At 45.6% G+C, this 20,300-nt stretch overlaps 1 protein-coding gene across 1 annotated transcript in view; it reads left to right on the forward strand.

Moving 5' to 3' along the window:
• Positions 1-11,856: 11,856 nt before the first annotated feature.
• The window catches only part of PKN2 (protein kinase N2), a 454,984-nt gene continuing 446,540 nt past the window's right edge, over positions 11,857-20,300 (forward strand). Inside the window, exon 1 of the mRNA XM_078645957.1 lies at positions 11,857-12,099. Coding sequence (XP_078502083.1) covers positions 12,055-12,099 — 45 coding nt within the window. The 5' untranslated portion in view covers positions 11,857-12,054. The remainder of the gene's footprint in view (positions 12,100-20,300) is intronic.

The following is a 20,300-nucleotide window of genomic DNA, read 5'->3' on the forward strand; positions in this document are numbered from 1 at the left end:
TTGTAAGCCAGGGGTACTCCAAGGATAAGTCATAGTGAATTCTCTCTGAAGCCGGCCACAGGTTCTCACCTGACTGAGCCAGGATTATCGATCTTTTAGGGAGAGTGGTATATGACTCCGTTTCCTGGCTGTGGTAAAGTGTATTTGGGGCGGCCCCGGCTCTCACAATGAACTGAAACGGCGCCCGCAATCTTCCTGCAACTGCAACTCACTGTAGGAAGGTAGACATCGTGGCCTAGGGGCAAGGCCTTTGCCTGCCAGCCCAGGGTTTCAGGGTTCGATCCCAACATTTTCAGCTTGCGTTTTTTCATGTTGATAGGTACAGTTTACATAAACAGCAGTCGTTAAATTCGCCCTGCTTAAGATATGGCTCCATGTAAACTTCAGCCTGCAGGGAATACAGTATGGCCCTTGCCATGTTTAGAATACCTCCATTTAACTGTGGGGGACACTAACAATTACACCACGATGACTCAGAGCAAATTGCTTGTCGTCTGAATATTTATATATGTAGTGGGCCAGCTGATGAATTGTGGTACCAACAAGGCGAAGACCATATTGTTGAGACCAGCTACGGTCCCCAGAGTTCTGCGAGGGCGGTGTTGCGTGGCATGTTTGCTGCATCATCGCAGAGGGACCACAGGGTTAAAAGCTGCATAGGTGTGTACCACTCACACTTACCCTGTTTGCGTCTGCCTGGTCTGGTTTCGCCACCCACGCGGCGTGTTGATTCACCTTACTTGTTCATGAGTTATCTCTCTATTGAGGAAATCATTAGAAGAATATGTTTAACTGTAACATTGGGCTTAAGGAATACTAACAGTTGACTCCTATGCATGAGTATGGCCAGGAGACAGGCCTTTGAACATGCTCTTCAAAATGACCACTCTCCACTGGGACCGCATCTTCTCTGGGCCAGAAACCAGCAAAGGGGGTCATTGGAGGGGTATTCCAGTGGTAGAGCGGTATATGGTGGTTACTCCATACAGTATTGGGAGGAAGGCATCTGCCCTCGCCTCTCTAAGCCGGGTAGTGTCACCCAGCGCCTTCCTGCACCGGGGCAAGTCTCATTTTCATGTGTAGAAAGAGTAGAATACGTTGGCAGATACGGTTCCGCCAGATAGAAGCATATAATGTTCATTAATAAAGAGTAAAGTTTTCACGCAATTTTTTATTATATTGAGCATAAAACGCTCTATATTTCAATCCGGGGGTAAAATTACCAGCTAATAAGCCTAGGAAGACCAGGTTTAATGGAGTGAAAATCTCCATTCCCCAGAAGCCTTAAAGGTCCGATTCATTAAACATTTATGCAGCAGCCTTTATGTTAAAGCAGGACTGAAGCACATTTAAATGCCCTTCGTTTAAGATAAAGCTGTTAAACTGCGTGGATAAAGCTGTTGAACAGCGTGCAGTAATTTTAAACACACACCAGAATGTCCCAGGTCACAGAACATTGTTAGGTCTTTTGTAGTAAATTTAGGCAGGGTTTGGCTGTTACCGAATTGGGTGACATTTTTAAGGGGAAGGTGATGTGTTCTGCTAATTTTTTGGGTTGCAGTGTTTGTACTTCATTATTGCAAAAATACTGCGCTGGGGCTATTGCGGTTGGGTTGGATTCAGTTTTCACTATTTCGTGAAGCTGTGCCCTGTAAAGTAATTCCCCCCCTTCTCAGACCCTGCCTGGAAAGGCAATTTTGTTCTTGGTAATTGGTCGCATTGGGTTAATTCTGCTTCGCAAGGAGTACATCATGTGCATACTGGGTTTGAAATGGTGTTATTTTCGCACGTGTTGTGTGATTATCCGGCCTGCTACTGCTCGCCAGGAAATTCGCGAGCCATCAACATTGGTCAGACTGGGTGACTTTTGCTTGGCCAGTCGGTTTCATGCTACATTTTGTTTGCTCTATTCCTACCACAGTTTACTCTTCTGACGGGTCTTATGTCACAGTGCTCTGACACCTTCGGGTACAATCAGCGCTTTATAAAACACATAGAATACAATGGGATAGAATTAGTCGTACATATATAGGTATCCAGACACATTGCGCTGGATTACTGACTCATCTGCGAAAGTAGCGTACACCTACGGAGGATGAGTGTGCAGAACGAGTGCCATGGAATTCAGAGCTGTTTACAAGGTCGTACAAACAGAAATGTAGGGATCTACACTATCGCAGGGGTGAATATGGTACACACGCTCAAATTACACACACTCGGACTGTGACAGTTCAGAGTTGGGAATAGTGCAGGCTGTTTCATGTGCACCATGTTTGTAAAACTTTGGCACGGTGATTACAAGTTTCCTGGGATCACCCGGGTGCGGGCGTTAAATACATTCCTTAATAGCCGTGATGCCCGGGTTCCATATGCCTTTTTGTGTTCATCCCTGGGCTCCTTGATTGATGTGCTCCAGGCACTTGCAATATTTTATCCAAGCCATGGTGGCTGCTTAGTTAGCTTACGCAAAGAACGGCCATTGACCTAAGTCAAATTTTGACGCTCTAGAATGACTATCATTGGTGTCTGCTGAGGTGATAGTTAGAACAATCATGGAACCATTCACGAATAAGGTATAACCAATGGCTTATTGCACTGTGGAGGTAAGCACCATATGAGGTGCTGTTGACTATTCTAGGGGGGGCATTGCACCAGTCCAAACATTGCACCTGTCCATAGGACCCTTCATGGATGATAGGTTAAAGTCAACATTATTAGTGAGCCATCCTAGGGTTAGCTGTATTGCGTGCAGCCTTCAGCCGAGTCATGAGGGAATATAGAGCAGCTTGTTTTACCAGTCTTTAATCTCAGGAATGAGTAAATGGAAAAGAACAGGGGTATGCCAACGAATAGGTGTATTTGTACTAAACACACCCCTTTAGTTCAGTCAGTAACCTTAGTTCACACACAAGTAAATTGGCACAAGATACGTTGAGCCTCTGATGAGATTTGAGGCGAATATTTACAGTGTGGAAACTTATATAGCACACTGTAATTTTAGCACCATATACGTTGAGCTCTAGGGGGGTACCAAAGCCACGTATTAATAACATGGTGGAGGAACCTCGAATGGCATAGAGGCAGGGCCTAGAGCCTTTGGACAGACTACTTGGGGTCCTGATAGTGATACACGCCCTGATGTCGCACCTAAAAGGTGCCCAAGAGCCTGGTTGCGGCATCAGATAGTTCTGGGGATCCATGTGATCATGTCCGGTTGGCTGGGATGATATCTCCCAGAAGCCAAAGTGGCGAGCGGAAACGGTCCTTGGGCCAGCGTATGGCCTGGCGGAGATGGGGCTGTGCTAATTCTTTTAGCTAAAGACTGGGATGCTGCACTGTTAAGTAGGCTGTCTTGTTTTACACATAAGATTCTATGCATGAAGACGTGGGTAGAGAACCAGGATTAAGAGGCGATGTCCTCGCCCGCAGCACAACTTTCTCGTGTAACAATGATGGTGAAAATGGGAGGCCAATTTTACAGCCTACCAGGGTTAACATTTTCCGTCGACGTGTTAATGTGTGGTGGCCTGGCACTAAGATTATCTAAAACTTAGCGACTGATGGTAATGTAAGTTTAATGTGTGTACAGCAGTTATTGCCGGAACACTAATGGTGTGTGTCTATCTTTCCAATTTATGTATGCCCGGGTCCATGGTGAATACCTGGAGTGCCCCACATTACAATGGCTGCAACAGGTGGACAGCCCAAGGGATACTTACGTCAGTCACGGCTGGGTCCATGGCGGATATCGGAGGAGTGCTCCACACCGCAACATCAACAGCTGGTGGACAAAAAATGGGAAGCAAACGTCGAGAAAGAGGACACCAAGGGCCCAGGTATTCCTGGCAGGTGTAAGTGCTACCCATTCCCTACGGTGGAAGTGGGAATTTGTCACCCATGTTTTCTTGGTCTTTTCCTGGTGGCTGCAGTTTTCTCAAACCTGTCACGCAGGGGAGGGACTCATCACCAGAGGTGGTGGAGCTACAATGGGCCAGCACAAACAACAAGCTGGACGCAGGACAGGGAAGAGTTGGTTGGAGGGTCTGTGCCATGGTCAGTTCAGGAGCTTCTTTCAGGGACTTATAGCTCAGCAGCCCGACCTCCTGTCAGCGGTGATACTTCACCTAGGGGGGGGCTGAATTGGCCAAACTGGGGAGGCGAATACTCATTGATGGGTTCTTCTCCACTGTGGGTGGGTCTTCAGGACTTGGGTGGCACGGTAGTAGGGTCTCAACTTATCCCGGGGTGGCAGGGACTCGGTCAGGGTGTTGAATCACTCGATAAAGGGGATCAACACACAGTGGGACAAAGTATTTCAAGCCCCCACTCGGCTTGCAGATGATCCAACATGGGTGTATTGGTTCTACCTGGTAATGGGTGTATTGGCTCTGCCTGGTAACGGGAGTCCATGTGACGGAGGAAGGGAGGGTCCTGTGGTCTGATGATGTCGGGGCCTGGCTGGAAGGGGTTACTAAAGGGAGAACTTTGTCGGGTAGACCTAGGCAGGGGGAGGCCAGATCGTCGGTTAACAATGCTGGCCTGTGGCGGTAAGGTCATTATCGGTGAGCACATATTTGAGGTCTGAGGGGGCGGGCATCATCCTATGGAGGTTCCCGCCCAGGGGGAGGAGCCTGCGGGCCACTCCCACAACTCCAGGGGCAAGGTAATAGATGCTGCAAAGCAAAGGAGCGCGGGTAGGAGTAGTTCACGCTTTCCTTAGGCTGGTAGCCACCCCGCGCGCGTGGACTCATGACGCCACCGGCGCAGAGTAAGGGCCCTCCTTTAGTGGGTAAATGGAGTTCAGGGCGTAGACCGGGCAATTCCCGGGGTAACACTGCGCATGCGCACATCCAGAGGGGAGGCGCAGCTTGTAGGACCTGACACCGGTAGTGACCCTGCCATATGGCCAGAAATGTACAAAAATTCTAGATGAGGATGTTTAGTATAAGTTAGGCAACAACATGTATTAGAGTTTTGTTAAAGTCAGGCTCTCAAACTTGTTGCTAAGAAGTATGTACCTAAATGTCCTGCTGAATTTTTGTATAAATTGGTGATTATGCAATTAAAACCTTTTTTAATTTTATACTTTAATAAATACGGCCGGGCGACTAGCGCCCGCCTTCCAAAAAGTAAAGACGTCTCGTGTCCACGTTCCTGGGTATTGGGTGCCGGATTGGGGGGGAGGCGGCAGCTAGTCGCTGACCATGTGAAAAGGGGGGGCCCTCGGCCCCCCCGCACGCATGGCGGCGCGGCGACCGTCGCCCCCACTCTCTCCTTTGTCGCCATTCGGCGGTGGGGGCGTGCCCTGGGGGGCGCGGCCCACCGCCGGTTGGCTGGCGGCCTCCCTGACCCGGATCCTGGGAAGTGGGTCCGGGTCAGGGGGGGCGGGCGATAGGAGGGGCCACCTGGCCCCTCGAGAATAAAGAGATAGGGAGCGCCCAGGAGACCCCCTTGTCCCTGGACGCTCCCTCGCCGTAACGGTGTGCCCCGCGCTCGGGGCTTCTTTGTTTTCCCACCCACCATCCCTTGGAACAAAAGTTTTGTAGCAGTTTTTATGTCTGGTTGAATGGTAAGTTTTGAGGGTACGGTCCACGGGTCTCACAGGATAACAGAGATGGAACTGTTGGTATATTGTTGATGCTTTTGTCTAGGAATTTTATCCCTTTTTAGCAAAACAGGTGTGAAGTGAATTGTATTTGAAGCCATGTGTCTTTAGGCCTTTTTTCCTTTGTAGCTATACGTTGATACTGTTATTTAGCGAAACATGTCTGAAGCGAATTGTATTGCAATGCCATGTGTCGTTAGGCCTTTTTTCCCTTTGTAGCTATACGTTGATACTGTTATTTATTAGCCAGTGTAGCTGTCCTTTAGAATTTTTTCCCATAGGTCGTCGTATTTATTAGGTATGGGGCATGCGGTAAGGTCATTATCGGTGAGCACATATTTGAGGTCTGAGGGGGCGGGCATCATCCTATGGAGGTTCCCGCCCAGGGGGAGGAGCCTGCGGGCCACTCCCACAACTCCAGGGGCAAGGTAATAGATGCTGCAAAGCAAAGGAGCGCGGGTAGGAGTAGTTCACGCTTTCCTTAGGCTGGTAGCCACCCCGCGCGCGTGGACTCATGACGCCACCGGCGCAGAGTAAGGGCCCTCCTTTAGTGGGTAAATGGAGTTCAGGGCGTAGACCGGGCAATTCCCGGGGTAACACTGCGCATGCGCACATCCAGAGGGGAGGCGCAGCTTGTAGGACCTGACACCGGTAGTGACCCTGCCATATGGCCAGAAATGTACAAAAATTCTAGATGAGGATGTTTAGTATAAGTTAGGCAACAACATGTATTAGAGTTTTGTTAAAGTCAGGCTCTCAAACTTGTTGCTAAGAAGTATGTACCTAAATGTCCTGCTGAATTTTTGTATAAATTGGTGATTATGCAATTAAAACCTTTTTTAATTTTATACTTTAATAAATACGGCCGGGCGACTAGCGCCCGCCTTCCAAAAAGTAAAGACGTCTCGTGTCCACGTTCCTGGGTATTGGGTGCCGGATTGGGGGGGAGGCGGCAGCTAGTCGCTGACCATGTGACTGTCTGAGTCACGATGTTTTGTGGGATACCTTGGCAACTCTGGGAGTTGATGTAAACATTCAAAATTTTCTCAAGGAATTATACAGAGAGGCAGGGGCAAAGGTGCGCCACGGTAAGAAAGGTGAATGCACTGAATTTTTTTTAATAATGAAGGGTGTACGTCAGGGATGTATCCTTGCTCCCTTTCTTTTTAATCTTTATATTAACAGTGTAGCTGACCATCTAACAAAATTGGCTGTGGATTTCCCCCAAATCGATGGTGCCGCAGTCCCCATTCTGCTCTATGCTGATTATGCGGCCATTATGGCAAGAACCCAATTAGGCCTCCAGAAGGAGTTAGTTAGTTTTTCAGAATATATGGGATCTAGGGGCCTGAAAATTAATATTGGGAAAACTTTTACTATGTGCTGCACTTCAAAAAAGAAGGTTGCTTGTAACAGCTTTTTATATCAGTCAAAGATAGAAAATACTAGTACCTTTTCTTATTTGGGGGTTGTTTTTAATAAAAAAGGGACATGGATTACAGCTAAAACTACTAGGTGTTTAGCTTTCTCACGTGCTATTGGGGCACTCATACAGTTCGCCAACAAGTTGAGAGGTAGGCCGACATGCATTCTGCTTGATATTTATAGAGCTAAATGCGTGTCGACTGCTACCTATGGAGCTGGTATGTGGGGCATCGTAGATTGCCAGGAAATCCAGATGAAGGAAAATAGTTTCCTCAAATATTTGTTAGCTGTCCCCAGATCTACCTCAATTTACGCCTGCCACATGGAACTGGCCATGACTTATATTTCTGATATAATCAGGATTAGCCCTGTGTTGCTTTGGCATAAAATTTGGACCTCCGCTGAAACTGATTTTAACACGGCGATTATCATAGATTGTATGCGAAATGACGGGTCCAAAAATATACAGTGGCGCTCTTATGTCAAGGAATTCCTAACAAATATAGGGCATCAGGAATTTTATAATCAGCCCGCATCCCTATTCTCCATATCGAGAAAAATGCTAAAAGAACAATGTTCTGTCTTTTTGGCTGACCAACGTTGGTCTATTGAGGGGAAGAAGACCTCTGTTCTGCATCATCATTCACTAATGCAGGATTATGGCTGGCAGCTTTATTTGTCTCCTGAGCTGGCCAGCTATGACAGAATGCTTTTGGCACGATTGAGAATGGGTATTTATTTCAGGATGGTTACTTTTCCATCCATAAATGATTGGTCCAAAAACTTAATTAAATGCCCATGTGACAATCAATCTGCACAGTCTACAATTCACTGTATTCTTTTTTGTACATTTTTTGGATGGGGAAGAAAAAGATATCTAATTCCCCTGTTAAAGTTTGGGGATTAAAACAGTGTAGACCGGCACTTTTTAAAATTCTTCTGTTACAGGATGAAATGACCATAAGTGCTGTATCTAAATTTTAAAATTCATTATTAGATGCAGATCCTCTATGGCTTGAATGAATTTTGCACTGTACACTTGCACTTTAAGTGTAACTGAACTGTAACTTGCTGAGTCAAATGAATTTGGATAGAGAAAGCTTTAGTTTGCACCTGTTTCCTGTCCCTATATTCTTATGATACTTGCTTGTATTTTCCTTCTAAATGTAACTTATTTTGTATCAATCTATAATTGTATTTTAAACTTGTATGCTTTTTATGCTGTGCTTATATGATCCTTTTTAATGGCATCGAATAAAGCTATCTTTGACTTTGACACCTGTGTTGTGTTTTAAATGTGTGGTTTTCCCTGCCCATGATTGCCTTCATTTAGTGTGTTGAATTGTGGGATTTGCAGTCCAACCTCTGTAGTTTGTCCCTATCATTCCTTGGTGACAATTCTGTTTTCCCTCCAAATTTCTCCTTTGCTCTGTGCTAAGACCTGTATGTTAAAACAGTGCACTCCCAGCCACCATTTTGTGTTCACAAGCCAGTGAAACCAGCCCCCCTGCCTCCCCCCCCCCCCCATAGGGATTTTTCTACATCAGGGCCTGTGCACTTCGTTTTTTAGCCAGCAGGGGGTGTAAAGCTTTATTCAAACAGTATTGTTAGAGTTCAAGTTAGTGAGGCCCTTTACCTGCTTATGTCCAAAGTGTGGATTGAGCCTGTCTGTCTACTATGAGATTCTGAACAGGAGTAACAGCTTCCAACCCCCTGGCCAGCAAACTTTGTCTGAGGTCGCTGGGACCTTATATGGTCTGCTACTGGTTGGTACATGTCTACACTGATTGGTGGTTGTATCTGGTGTTTCTACTGGATTAGGGTTAATGTCCTCATTGGTGTGGTATTTGAGGGTTCTGATTGGTTTCTGGGTCTGTGATTCAATCATTGTAGGGTTGGGGCTAGGGTTAGGATTTCTACTGGAAGTAGGGACTAGGGCTTCCTATGTTATTGGTTGTTGGGAGTAGGGTGGGACTAGGGCTAGGGTTAGACCTTTAATTGGAAGTAGCGATTAGGGCTTCTGGTGTGATTGGTTGCTGGACTAGGTGTGGGACTTACGAGTAGGGTTAGGCTTTCTATTGGAAGTAGGGACTAGGGCTACCTGTGCCATTGGTTGCATGGACTTGTTTTGGGACTACTGGTAGGGCTAGAGCCTTTATTGGACGTAGAGGTCAGGGTTGTTGAACTGATTGGGTGCTTGGACTAGGGCTAAGATTGACTGTAAGGTCCTGGTCTCCTATTGGTTCTAGATTTTAGGGCTAGTGTTGTGATTGGATAGTATTAGGGCTAGGGTTCCCATTGGCTCAAGGGGTCACCTGATTACTAGGGCTATACAAATGGCCAGGTTTAGGGCGTCTCAGCCTGGGCGTCGAGGCTAAGGGCAGAGAAGACAAGGGCAGTTTCCTGTTTGAGCCTGTTAACGGCAGAGAGGACAAGGGCAGTTTCCTGTTTGAGCCTGTTAAGGGCAGAGAGGACAAGGGCAGTTTCCTGTTTGAGCCTGTTAAGGGCAGAGAGGACAAGGGCAGTTTCCTGTTTGAGCCTGTTCGAGACTGGTCAGGACTAGGGACAGAAATACTGCCCAACATACATACCTCCTTTATGTATCTATATACTTTCAATGTACTCATGGATCAATATATTTATCACTTTCTTCTAATTTAGCATTTCCAATACACTTCCCTATTTCTCAGCCTATACTTCGCTCAATATATCTTCTAGCCCAACCTTCTGACTCATCTCAAACTTCTTTCTAGTACTCTTTCCAGTGCACTACCCTATCTCTCATCCTATACATCAATATATCCTCTACATACACTCTCTCATTTATTCAAACTCCATACTACTACGATCCCCAAAATAACCCTTTCTAGACTTGCCCCTACACTACCCCTCATTGCATTATCTGACACCTCTTTTACTATACCGATTCCCCCAAAACTAACCTTTCTAAACTCTTCCCTCTTTTCTACCTCCCCCGAACCCTTCTCAATCCAAATAACTGACTAACATATCCACCACTAAAATTACTTTCATGTTTCATCATACTAATTAAACACTAATCCTGATGGGTTCCATCGTAGCGTGCTACTTGCGCTTCAAAACCCCATCAGGGGTAGCAAGCGCTATATAAATACAAACCTCTCTGGCACTTTCCAACGGGGGCCGGCACGTTCGTATGATCTGATTAAGTTTGTGCGCGATTGCAGCTTATCAAGGACTGCTCCTTTTCTATATCGTTAATGCCATTCGAGACAACTCTTCTGACCTTTAATCAAATGAGGATACTTTGACCTTTGTGGATTTGTTCTACATACTCCATGGCCCCCCTGGTTCTGGATATGCTCGTGTGATTTTGAATTTACTTTTAGTGTGTGCTTTGTGACCATTATAGTGGTACAGCATTTCTTTCGACTTCGCTGCATTGACAGTGGGGACACACCTATTGACCCTGCCCTGACGAAGCTCCCATGGTTGGGGAGCGAAACGCGTTGGCTGTCCTGTGCACATTGAAAAAACGAAAATAAAAAGAAACAAATATTTTTTTAACTACTTTTGGTCTCTTACGAATTACTTTACAATTGGTGCTGCCTCCACATTTTCTCAAACCTTTCTAAACTCTTCCCTCTTTTCTACCTCCACCGAACCCTTCTCAATCCAAATAACTAACATATCCACCACTAAAATTACTTTCATGTTTCATCACACTAATTCAACACTAATCCTGATGGGTTCCAGCGTAGTGTGCTACTTGCGCTTCAAAACCCCATCAGGGGTAGCAAGCGCTATATAAATACAAACCACTTTCCCTTCACTATCCCGCCACCTACCCTTCTCTACCCAAATAACTGAATAACATATCCACTACTCAAATGACTTCATATTTTACTATACTAATTTTCAACACAAATCCTTTATGGGTTCCAGAGTGGCGTGCTTCTCGCCAGAAAAGCGCTTCAACATCAATCAGGGGTAACTAGAGCTATATGAATGCAAACCTTTCTTCCCTTTTATCCCTCCGCTATCCTTCTCACTCCAAATAACTGACTAATATCCACCACTGAAATTACTTTCATATTTCACCATACTAATTCACCACTAATCCTTTATGGGCTTCCGGAGTAGTGTGCTTCAACACCCCATCAGGGGTAATTAGCGCTATATAAATACAAACCTTTTTTCCTCCTCTATCCTTCTGCTATCATTCCAAATAACTGACTAATCCATACACCTCTTAAAATGTACTTGCATGTTTCACTATACTAATTCAACTCTATGGGTCCCGGAGTAGCCTGCTACTTGCCGAAAAAGCACGTTGGCGCCTCGTCAGGGGTAGTAAGCGCTATATAAATGCAATTACAATACAATACAATGCAATCAATCTTGGAGAAAACATATATTCGACCACTCCATAATGACCTTGAAAACTAGAAACTAAAAAATGTGCAGGAAGAACTTTCAGTTACTCCAGAAGGAATTACGGGCATGTCATGTGTGCTACTGTTGGTCATCCAAAACAAGTTGACATTTATGCATATTACTACATTGGCAATATTTGTTAAAAAGATTTCTTGGAAATACCATATTTGTATAGTTAAATTGCCTTTAATTATGAAAGCCTAGCCTAACTCGTCTACCGAACAATTTTCAAAAGAACTGTGTAGGCCGCTGTACCCTCTACCATGGACTATGGGGGTTCTCAGAGCCAGCCCTAAGGGCGTCCACCACCCTACTCTAGGTTGGGGGTCTCCCTGGAGTCCCCGTCCAGCAGCAGCGCCAACGCCTCCTCCCAGACTCTGTATCCGGACGTCACGTGACTCGGCGGCCGCAAAGCAACTCTTTGCGACACGGTGACCGAGGAGCTGCGCGACAGCCGCGACGCCGAGCTGGGCAAAGCTCCGGGACCGAGGCTGGCTGAGGGGCCGCAGCGCCGCGAGGGCAGGCTGTTTTGGAGCCGAGACGCACACACCCTGGGGAGCCCGCTCCATGAGCCGCTAGCGCGGGGCAGCCGCAGCGATCGGCGGCAAATGGCGTCCAACATGGAGAGGGAGATTGTACTCACCAACATCCAGGTGAGAGAGGCCGGGACCCAGTGCTGCCCCACAGCCTTCCCACTCAAGTGACCCCGAAACTCCACTGTGCCCCTGGGTTGGGGAAGCATGTTTAGAGTCTGGTGAGCAAGCAGGGAGCTGCTGCAGGTCACTTCTCGAAGCCCACCATGCTATGTTCCAAGTGTCCCTACCTGACACAAGGGCATCCCTCCTGCAGATACAGCTTTCCCCGTAATCTGCGCCACTTAACTGCCAGTGATTTCCCCAGGTTAAATACTCGCGCACTGGTCGCAGTGATGTCAAATTGTTCTTCGTCTGGTATTAGCAGTTAATTCAGACCGTCGCCTTTATCTCCCAAGCCCATCATAACAACGGGACCAAAACTGCCAGAATGAAAAGTGAAAAACAATGGGGTTTGCACTCCTGACGAGAGGCAGGCACTTGAAGAAATGTATAACTCCCCCCTTCGTCTGTCCTACCAGAAAACATCAACCCTGCCAGTCATCTATTTTAGAGGAGGGAACATCGCGCCCCAAATCTGCTTCGTCCCTTCACCGTTACTGCCCACAAGCGAAGGAAAATTGCCTCGAACAGGCTCCCTAAAGGGTTCACTGTGAAATTCTATCTTGTGCTTATAAAGTAGTATTTACGTCATACTTAATCACTATTATCCCGGCATCTGCTCCATTGACCTCCAGTGCCACCAGTGTCATAGGAGGTAACTCTTACATGACAACATATGGGAATACTATTTAGAGGTATGTTTAGAAGCAAAGGTTGTTGTTTATATACACAACTTGTTTCGTTGGAGTCAGGAATATTAAAAGAAGAGGGAAGTAGAATGATGTATACAAACATATACAAGACAAATGCTGTAGAACCCAACACCCCTAAGTTGGCAGAGGAGAGTGCAAGTATGACTATTAGATTTTTAACACGCATATCATTTCCACGATTGTTCCTAGAAGTTCTCAGCTATGTGTAATCATGGTCCTCGCCACGCCCACCGGAGTAAAAGTGCCACTGTCAGATATTTGATGTGATCCCCTCTCGCTCGTTACCATCATCTGCTTCAGTAGTTACAGCGTGTATCCTGCAGGCATCGTACATCACTTGTTCGAGACATGTCACTCATATAGCACATCACATCTTTATGGTGGATACTGTGCCCCAGTTTAGACCAAGCCTTTCGGTTCTCTTAGGCTCGTCGAGAAGCTGGTTGCAGGCACCCGTTCCCTGTTAGCCCGGTGTAAACCGTCCTTAATTGAAGTCGGGTCGTAGTCATATCTACAGTCCAACACTCTGAGGCACGATGAGCACGCATTTTCTGTGATTAAACGTAAGGGTGAATGCAGCAACCAAACATTTATTTTGAAGTGTAAGTGACCTATTCCCCCCCCCCCCCCCCCTCTTCCTTAGTTGTTGGCAAAGTGCATCAAAGTTCCTTGAAACCTTGTTTCGGTACCTCTGTGCCAGCGATACCATAATACAGAACCCTCCCCTCTCTTAGCAGAACTCTAAGCCTAGTTTATTTTTCTGAGATCATCGGCATAGAAAACGCGTCTTGTTTGTTCGGTCAGCAATGTATTAAGCTTTAATGTTATGGAATGTCATGCATTATCAGTATGTCGACAGATTATTCCTTTCGACAGTATGTGTGTTGGCTTAGACACACACCTACGTGCTCTATCTGATGTCCTTTCTAAACCTGCATGCGCAGTTGTCCTGGTAGACGCTGTAACAATTATGTGGTTCTGAATGGCACGAATGACTTTTCATTGAACGACTTGGTGTGAAGGGATTCTTTATTTTGATGATTATTGCTTCTGTTTTTCAACGCTGCAGTCATATGTAATTTGCTTTTCAAATCACTCATTGGTTCTTTCTTAAGTATTGTTTCCGTGATAAGTTCTCTGAAAACTAGACGTTATAAAACATATTTAGTAGGTATTATGTCAATTGTTGTGAGTCTCACGTGGGAACATGTTTCCGGGTTGGTTGTTCTGTTCTCTCAAATGTTAAGAGCACAGTGATTAATTCTCGTGAAGCAAAGGCACTGCTTCCGTGCTGTTTAGTATTCCTGCTTGGAATAACGCATATATCGTTTTGTGCATGATCATGTGTTTTGCTATGTAGGCTTACTGTTCCTTTCATTTTTACTTTGCCGATTTGAGTTGGGAATATTTTTGTGGAATCTATCACTGCCGTTGTTTAAAGCTATGTGACTACTGTACAGTGCAAACAAATCGCATTACAAATCTAAGACCCAGCCTCTCACCTTGACACACAAATTGACCATGACAATTTTGAATGTTCTCATAACAATGACTGTCTGAACCTGTTCCGACCGTAAACACACTTCGCGAGTACCATAAAGCAGGTGTAATCTGCCGCAATCCTTTAATCTTTAGACCTTTTTGTAGAGCACTTTAAATCCTCGGCCTGGAGTGAGTCCTGTTGGTTTGTGAGCTTTTTCGGGGGAAGGAAGAATATCTTTTGTTTTAATTTAGTCACATTTGTGAGGAAAAGCAGGCAAAGGTTTCTGGCCTGGTGTACATTTAGGTATAGTTGCTAATGTGGAAAGGTATCCACGTGCTAAATTCGAAACAACTAAACATTAAAAAATAGAGGTCTTGTTTAAAGGTAATTTGTTTCTACCGAAGTCTCACTCCACGTGAACAGCTGAAGACATGTCACACCCTTTAAAGCGTCCCATGTGTGCAAAGATATGTTTTGTTTATAAAATTGAGCACCTTGTGGTTTTTAGGTCAGTCCTCTTCATTAATTGGTATGTTTTAGTGCCATGCACATTTTGCTCAAAACCCAATACCCCCATCAAGAGCCTAAAGCATTGGGCAGTGAGTTAGTCCACTTCTGCCATTGGCTCTTTTTACTTACTGAGTAACAACAGTTTATTCCTGATCACATGCCTGTCCGCCTAGAAAGAAGTGTACTAAAGTGACAGATCTGGTATGCCACTACTTTACTAGTGCTTTTTTTCCCATTGTTTACCCTTATTTTTAGGCTTCGCCTTCAGATAGCTTTTATATTTGTGCAATAAACAAACTGGAAGAAAGCAAGGGGGGTCTCACTCTCGCCCTGGACTAATGGAGTGACCGAGAGCGATTCCCCAATCCTCCTGTCCATAGGGTCCAAAAGGGAGAAGATCTGGGGTACCAGTACTAATCCCTAATGCCGGGGAGTTATTGCGATATTGTTTAATCATCGGACTACTGAGCCAGTTTGTGGAACTTGTATACCTGTGCAAATATACCCCAAACTAAAAATGATGTTCCCAAAAGTCAAGCTTCATGATTCCCTCCCTGCTTTGATCCAGCATTCGCACCCTTCGTATAGAGTCCAACCACTCCCTCCTCGAGGTGGGGTGCTGAGATACCCACTTAATGCAAATCCCGCATCTGGCTAATAGTATCAACACAAACAGCAGATTCCTCTGTTTACAACTCAGATTGGCCCTTAACCCCTCCTCATTCACAGCCCCAAACATGATTAGACTTATGCTTACCTCCAGGTTTGTGCCCAACACTGTTGAGAGGACCTCACTTATGTCATGCCAGGTCACCTAGAGGGTGGAGCAATGGCAAAACGTGCAAGTCAACGGCCTCTTCATCCCCACACTTAGGACAGGTCCTGACCCTCTGCTTATTCATTCTTTTCAGCTTTTTCGGTGACCAATATGCCCTGTGTATCGTAAATAAATGTTTTTTTCTGAGTTGGACTGCACTGACAACATACCACAGAGTAGACATTGATACTTGCCAGAGATTTTGCACATCCCCCTACGGCAGATCTTTCCTCCAGATCTCTATAGGGAGAGTAAACTCCTCTTCCCCAACAAGTATGAACAACCAGTAGCAGTCTGAGACCTCCTTTTTCTGTGATGGGCTCTTTAAAAACTTTGCTTCAAGTTCACTGTTTCCCACCTCTTCCTTCTCCAAAAATTTTACCCAACTAGCTAGTTGGTAGTACTTGAATCTGAAAATACCACCATTTGCCATCAATGACAATTGTTCCCAGTCTACTAAGGTCTTTCCATCAAGTAACTGGCCCCATCTCGTTATTTGCTCTTCCGCTAATGGGCTTGAAAGTTTATCATTCAAGCATTCGGGGGTACCTGGGGATGCCCATATTGGAGCGTAGCTGCTGTAATACGGGCTTCCTACGGTTCTCCTGATTTGAGACCAGTTTACATGCTGCTAGTAGTATCTTCAACTTCACTTAAAAAAAAAAATGTGAGCCTGAATTTATACAAAAGCCACCCCCCTCTTGCTGTGTCTTGGTTTGTAGATACAGAGGGTGCATTTGATGTTCTTGAAGCAAAGTTCTCATTATTTTAAACTGGAATGCTTTACAATATTGAAGCAAGTCTGGACTAGCAATTCCTCCCTGTTGTTTCCCCCTTGGGAGTTTTCTCCAGGCAATTCTGGGTGCCCTGGAAGCCCAAATGAAACTACTCAAAACTCCTTGTAGTTTGTCTAACCAAACTTTCTTAAATTCTAAGGGTATTGAAGCAAACAAAAAAGTACATTTTGGTAATATAGACCTTTTCAAGATGGTTGATCTTCCCTAAAATGAAAGTGGGAGCCCTGCCCAAGATTTTAGTAATTTCTTGGTCTCATTTGCTGCCTTCTCAAAATTTACCGGTGCAACATCCTCTAGTTTCACTGATACCATAATACCCAGATATCTTATCATTTCCTTTACCAGTGGGTTATTACTCTGGTAGTTCCACTTTATAGCGTCCGTTTTCTGCAAATTTACTTGGTAGCCTGCAACATCCCTAAACGTATCCAAGATGTCTGAAATTATTAGAAGTAAAAGTGACAGATTTATTGTGAATACCATCAGGTCGTCAGCATACAGAGCTACCCTCTTCTCCCAGCCTTGAAATTCAAATGGCAGGATCAGTTGACTAGCCCTGATTTTGCTGGCAAGAGGTTTAATATACAGATCAAAAAGAAGGGGGTAGAGAGGGCAGCCCTGCCTTGTACATCTTGAGAGGGCTATCTTCTGCGTGACAATGCCATTTACCAATATCTTGGCAGTTGGGCTCTTGTAAATCACTTTTAAAACCCTCCTAAATGTCTCACCCAACTCGTACTGCTCTGCAACCTTGTGCAAAAAGGGCCAGCTCATCCTGTCAAAAGCCTTTGCCGCATCAAAGGCAATTATCGACAAAGGGAGCCCTCCGTGAGTTGCTATATCTATTGCCCCAAGCAGCTCATGTGTTAACTCATGGATCTGCCTGCCCTTGATGAATCCTTTCTGATCCGGGTGTATCAATTTGTTCGCTGCCCCTCCTAATCCCCTGACCAGAATCTGCATGAAGATCTTATAATCGCTATTCAACAATGATATAGGTCTACAGGATTCACAGCACCGTGGATCCTTCCCTGCTTTTTGCAGAGGCAAATAGTTGCTTCCTCCCAGGATTTCGGTATGGCAGACCGGGCATTATTTTCTAAAGATTCCATCTTGTCCTTAAGGTCTTTCTCACTCGCCTTTAGTGCCTGTATTTCACTCCGATTCCCCTCCACTTCTTTATCTAGATCTGTCAATGAGACTTCTACTACTGCCACCCAGTTCATCAGGGTGTTAATTCTTTCCTCTAAGGCCTCGCATGACTCCTGGATCTTACCCTGATTGTACCCGGAGATGGCAAACTTCGATCTCATCTCCAAAATCATGGATTCTGTCAGCTTTTCCACCCCATAGAGTGGCTGTGCCGCAAAATTCTAAAGAAACTCTACCAGAGCCCCAATACTGTCACTGGGTTCGCTCTGGCTCTGAGCGTATTCTTGCCCCCCTTGTGGTTCGGAGCTCGGAGCCACCTCATGACCCCTCATTGCTAGCACTTGAAATTTGTTACTCAGCGCAATACCTTCCCCTGCTATTCTCTCACCTTCCTCCTCCGTTAAGATATCAGGGTTGTTTTCTGGGGTGGTGGCTTCGCTTGCAGCAGAGTCTAACAATGGCAACTTTGAAAAAAGATCTTAATGAGGGAGTCTTTTTGAGTTCTAGGCCCGTACTCCTTTCCCTAGATAACACTGATAGTGTGGGGGCAGGGTGTTTAGATTGCTTCCCCTTATGGCTCTGAGAGATGTAAACTGGTACGGGTACTGGGTTTTTATTTGGGGTAGGAGGGGGAATGTATACCTAAGTTCCTAGTTCTTAAACAGTAACTTATCCCCTGCTTCGTGTTTGAATTCCGCAGCTGTAAGTCTGGCAAGTTTTTCCCTTTTGCCTGATCCTCAGGTGTCCCCCCCACCCCCCTTTCCTTTATCCAAAGTATCGGGAGCTCGTACACATTTCCTGCTCCCCCAGGCATTTACCAGTGTCATGCGCGCTTCTCCCCCAGTCCATTGCCTCTCCTCGGGCGTGAAAGATTCTACAGCCCTATCTCCGGCTGCCTTCTCTTTCTGATGCTGGTTTACTGATACAGCCCGCAATGCTCCTTCATTGCCGTAGCGTCTCCCGGGCTCCCCACATGAACGCCGTAGAGGAAGAGACATGAAGGCCAGTGATAATTTCTTAATTAAACACCTCCTCAATCCATCCACACACTTTCATTGCACAATTTAGGTGGAGTCATATTATGGAGTCGGTCTCTGCATCGCTGGACGGCCAAAGCTGCTGACCGGACCTTGCTAGCCGGCCGAAATGTTCTCCCCCTTCAGATAGCTTTTTAATGTCTTTTGTCCAAGGAACTCTTGTGTTCCATACCGAAGCTTAATGGGCTTTGGGCCCACCTATTACTTACTATTGGTTGACTTTCTTGTATCTCTCTCATTTTCTTGTTTCTTTTTTAGTTGCTTCCCTTCCTTTTCTCGCGTTTGTCCCTTCCCTGAACATAGCCGCTTTCTCATACTTTTTGTTGGATGACTTGTACCTTCCAGTGCTCTCATTGAGGGAACTACTTTTTATTTTGCTTTCAACACCTTAATAATGAATTTGTTACCTGTGCTGTTTCCTCCTGCAAACTCCCACCCCTGCACTCCATCTTGCTATGTTGCCCCTCCACCACATCTCATCAATTGCTTTCCGCAATTTGTCTTTACTTTTTTACATTTCCTTGTCTGTTGCTCCCCTACCCACTCCCTGTTGTCCCTCCCTCAACACTTACTTCTCCCCACATCCCCCCTGCCTTCTTTTCCATTGTTCGCCCTCTGCCCACACACCAGTAATGGCACTTTAAACTTCCTTTTTCGCCCCTCATTTTATTCGCTATGGAACCATTCCTGATGGATAAAATGGCTGCCGCAACTTGCTGATCAAGCTGCGTCCAGCCAATCACAGCATTTACAAGATTCACCATTTTGCATTGGACCTGCTTTAATATTTTCATAAAAACACAAATATGGGCTGGTCGTGGACCTTGGTCAGCGGACTCGATAATTCTCGCTTCGGTGCTTACTCTAATCAGGGGTTCCACTCGGCAACTCTGGGCATTAGCTTGCCTAATCTCCACAACGGCCCACCAATTCCGGGGATGCCTGGCTCCACCTTGGGGACTCCCAGCAAGGGACCATCCCAAAGGGAAAGCCAGGACGGGTTCCCCAGAGTTATACAGCGCCGGGACGCCCCGTTGCTGGGGCAGCTGTGCGCTTTACAAGTATACTACATTTACATTTACATTCGTAAGTAGGCACTAGAACCCCCCGACCTAAAAGGAAGAAGCAGGGAACCTCTGCTAAATCTTTTCTTGGTGTGTAATGTGTACAAGGGTTTTTTTGTATATAGTATTGATGCTGAGTGGAGGGTGACCTGATGCCTGTTTTTCCTCCAAGACTCCTTTTTGTTGAATAATAAAAATACCATCCAAGCCAACCTGAAATGAATAAAAGCAAATCCATGACACGTTTCTCCCCATCACCATAGCTCTTCAGAGAGATCCAGCTTTGTCTAGACAAGGGAGCACCCAGTATAACTCTAAACGATACCCTTTCAGGGTTCAAGTTTAGGTGGAGAGCAGCTCCTTTATTGAGCACCCTACAACACCAGTGACGCATAAATTATGCAAAAAAGAAGCAGAGAACAAATGGTAAAAGACTTTGTCCTTTTCTAGCTCGGTGTGAATGTCACTGCTAATCCTATGCTTAAGATCTTTGCTAGAAAAACAGACATTTTAGATAAGCAAATTCAGCGTGTTGCTAGTGTTGTATGGTGCTCTATACAGGAGCTGCTCTTCACTTAAACTTAGA

The sequence above is a fragment of the Lissotriton helveticus genome, chromosome 1_1 (assembly GCF_964261635.1).
Source record: "Lissotriton helveticus chromosome 1_1, aLisHel1.1, whole genome shotgun sequence".
In the NCBI taxonomy this organism is placed as follows: Eukaryota; Metazoa; Chordata; class Amphibia; order Caudata; family Salamandridae; genus Lissotriton; species Lissotriton helveticus.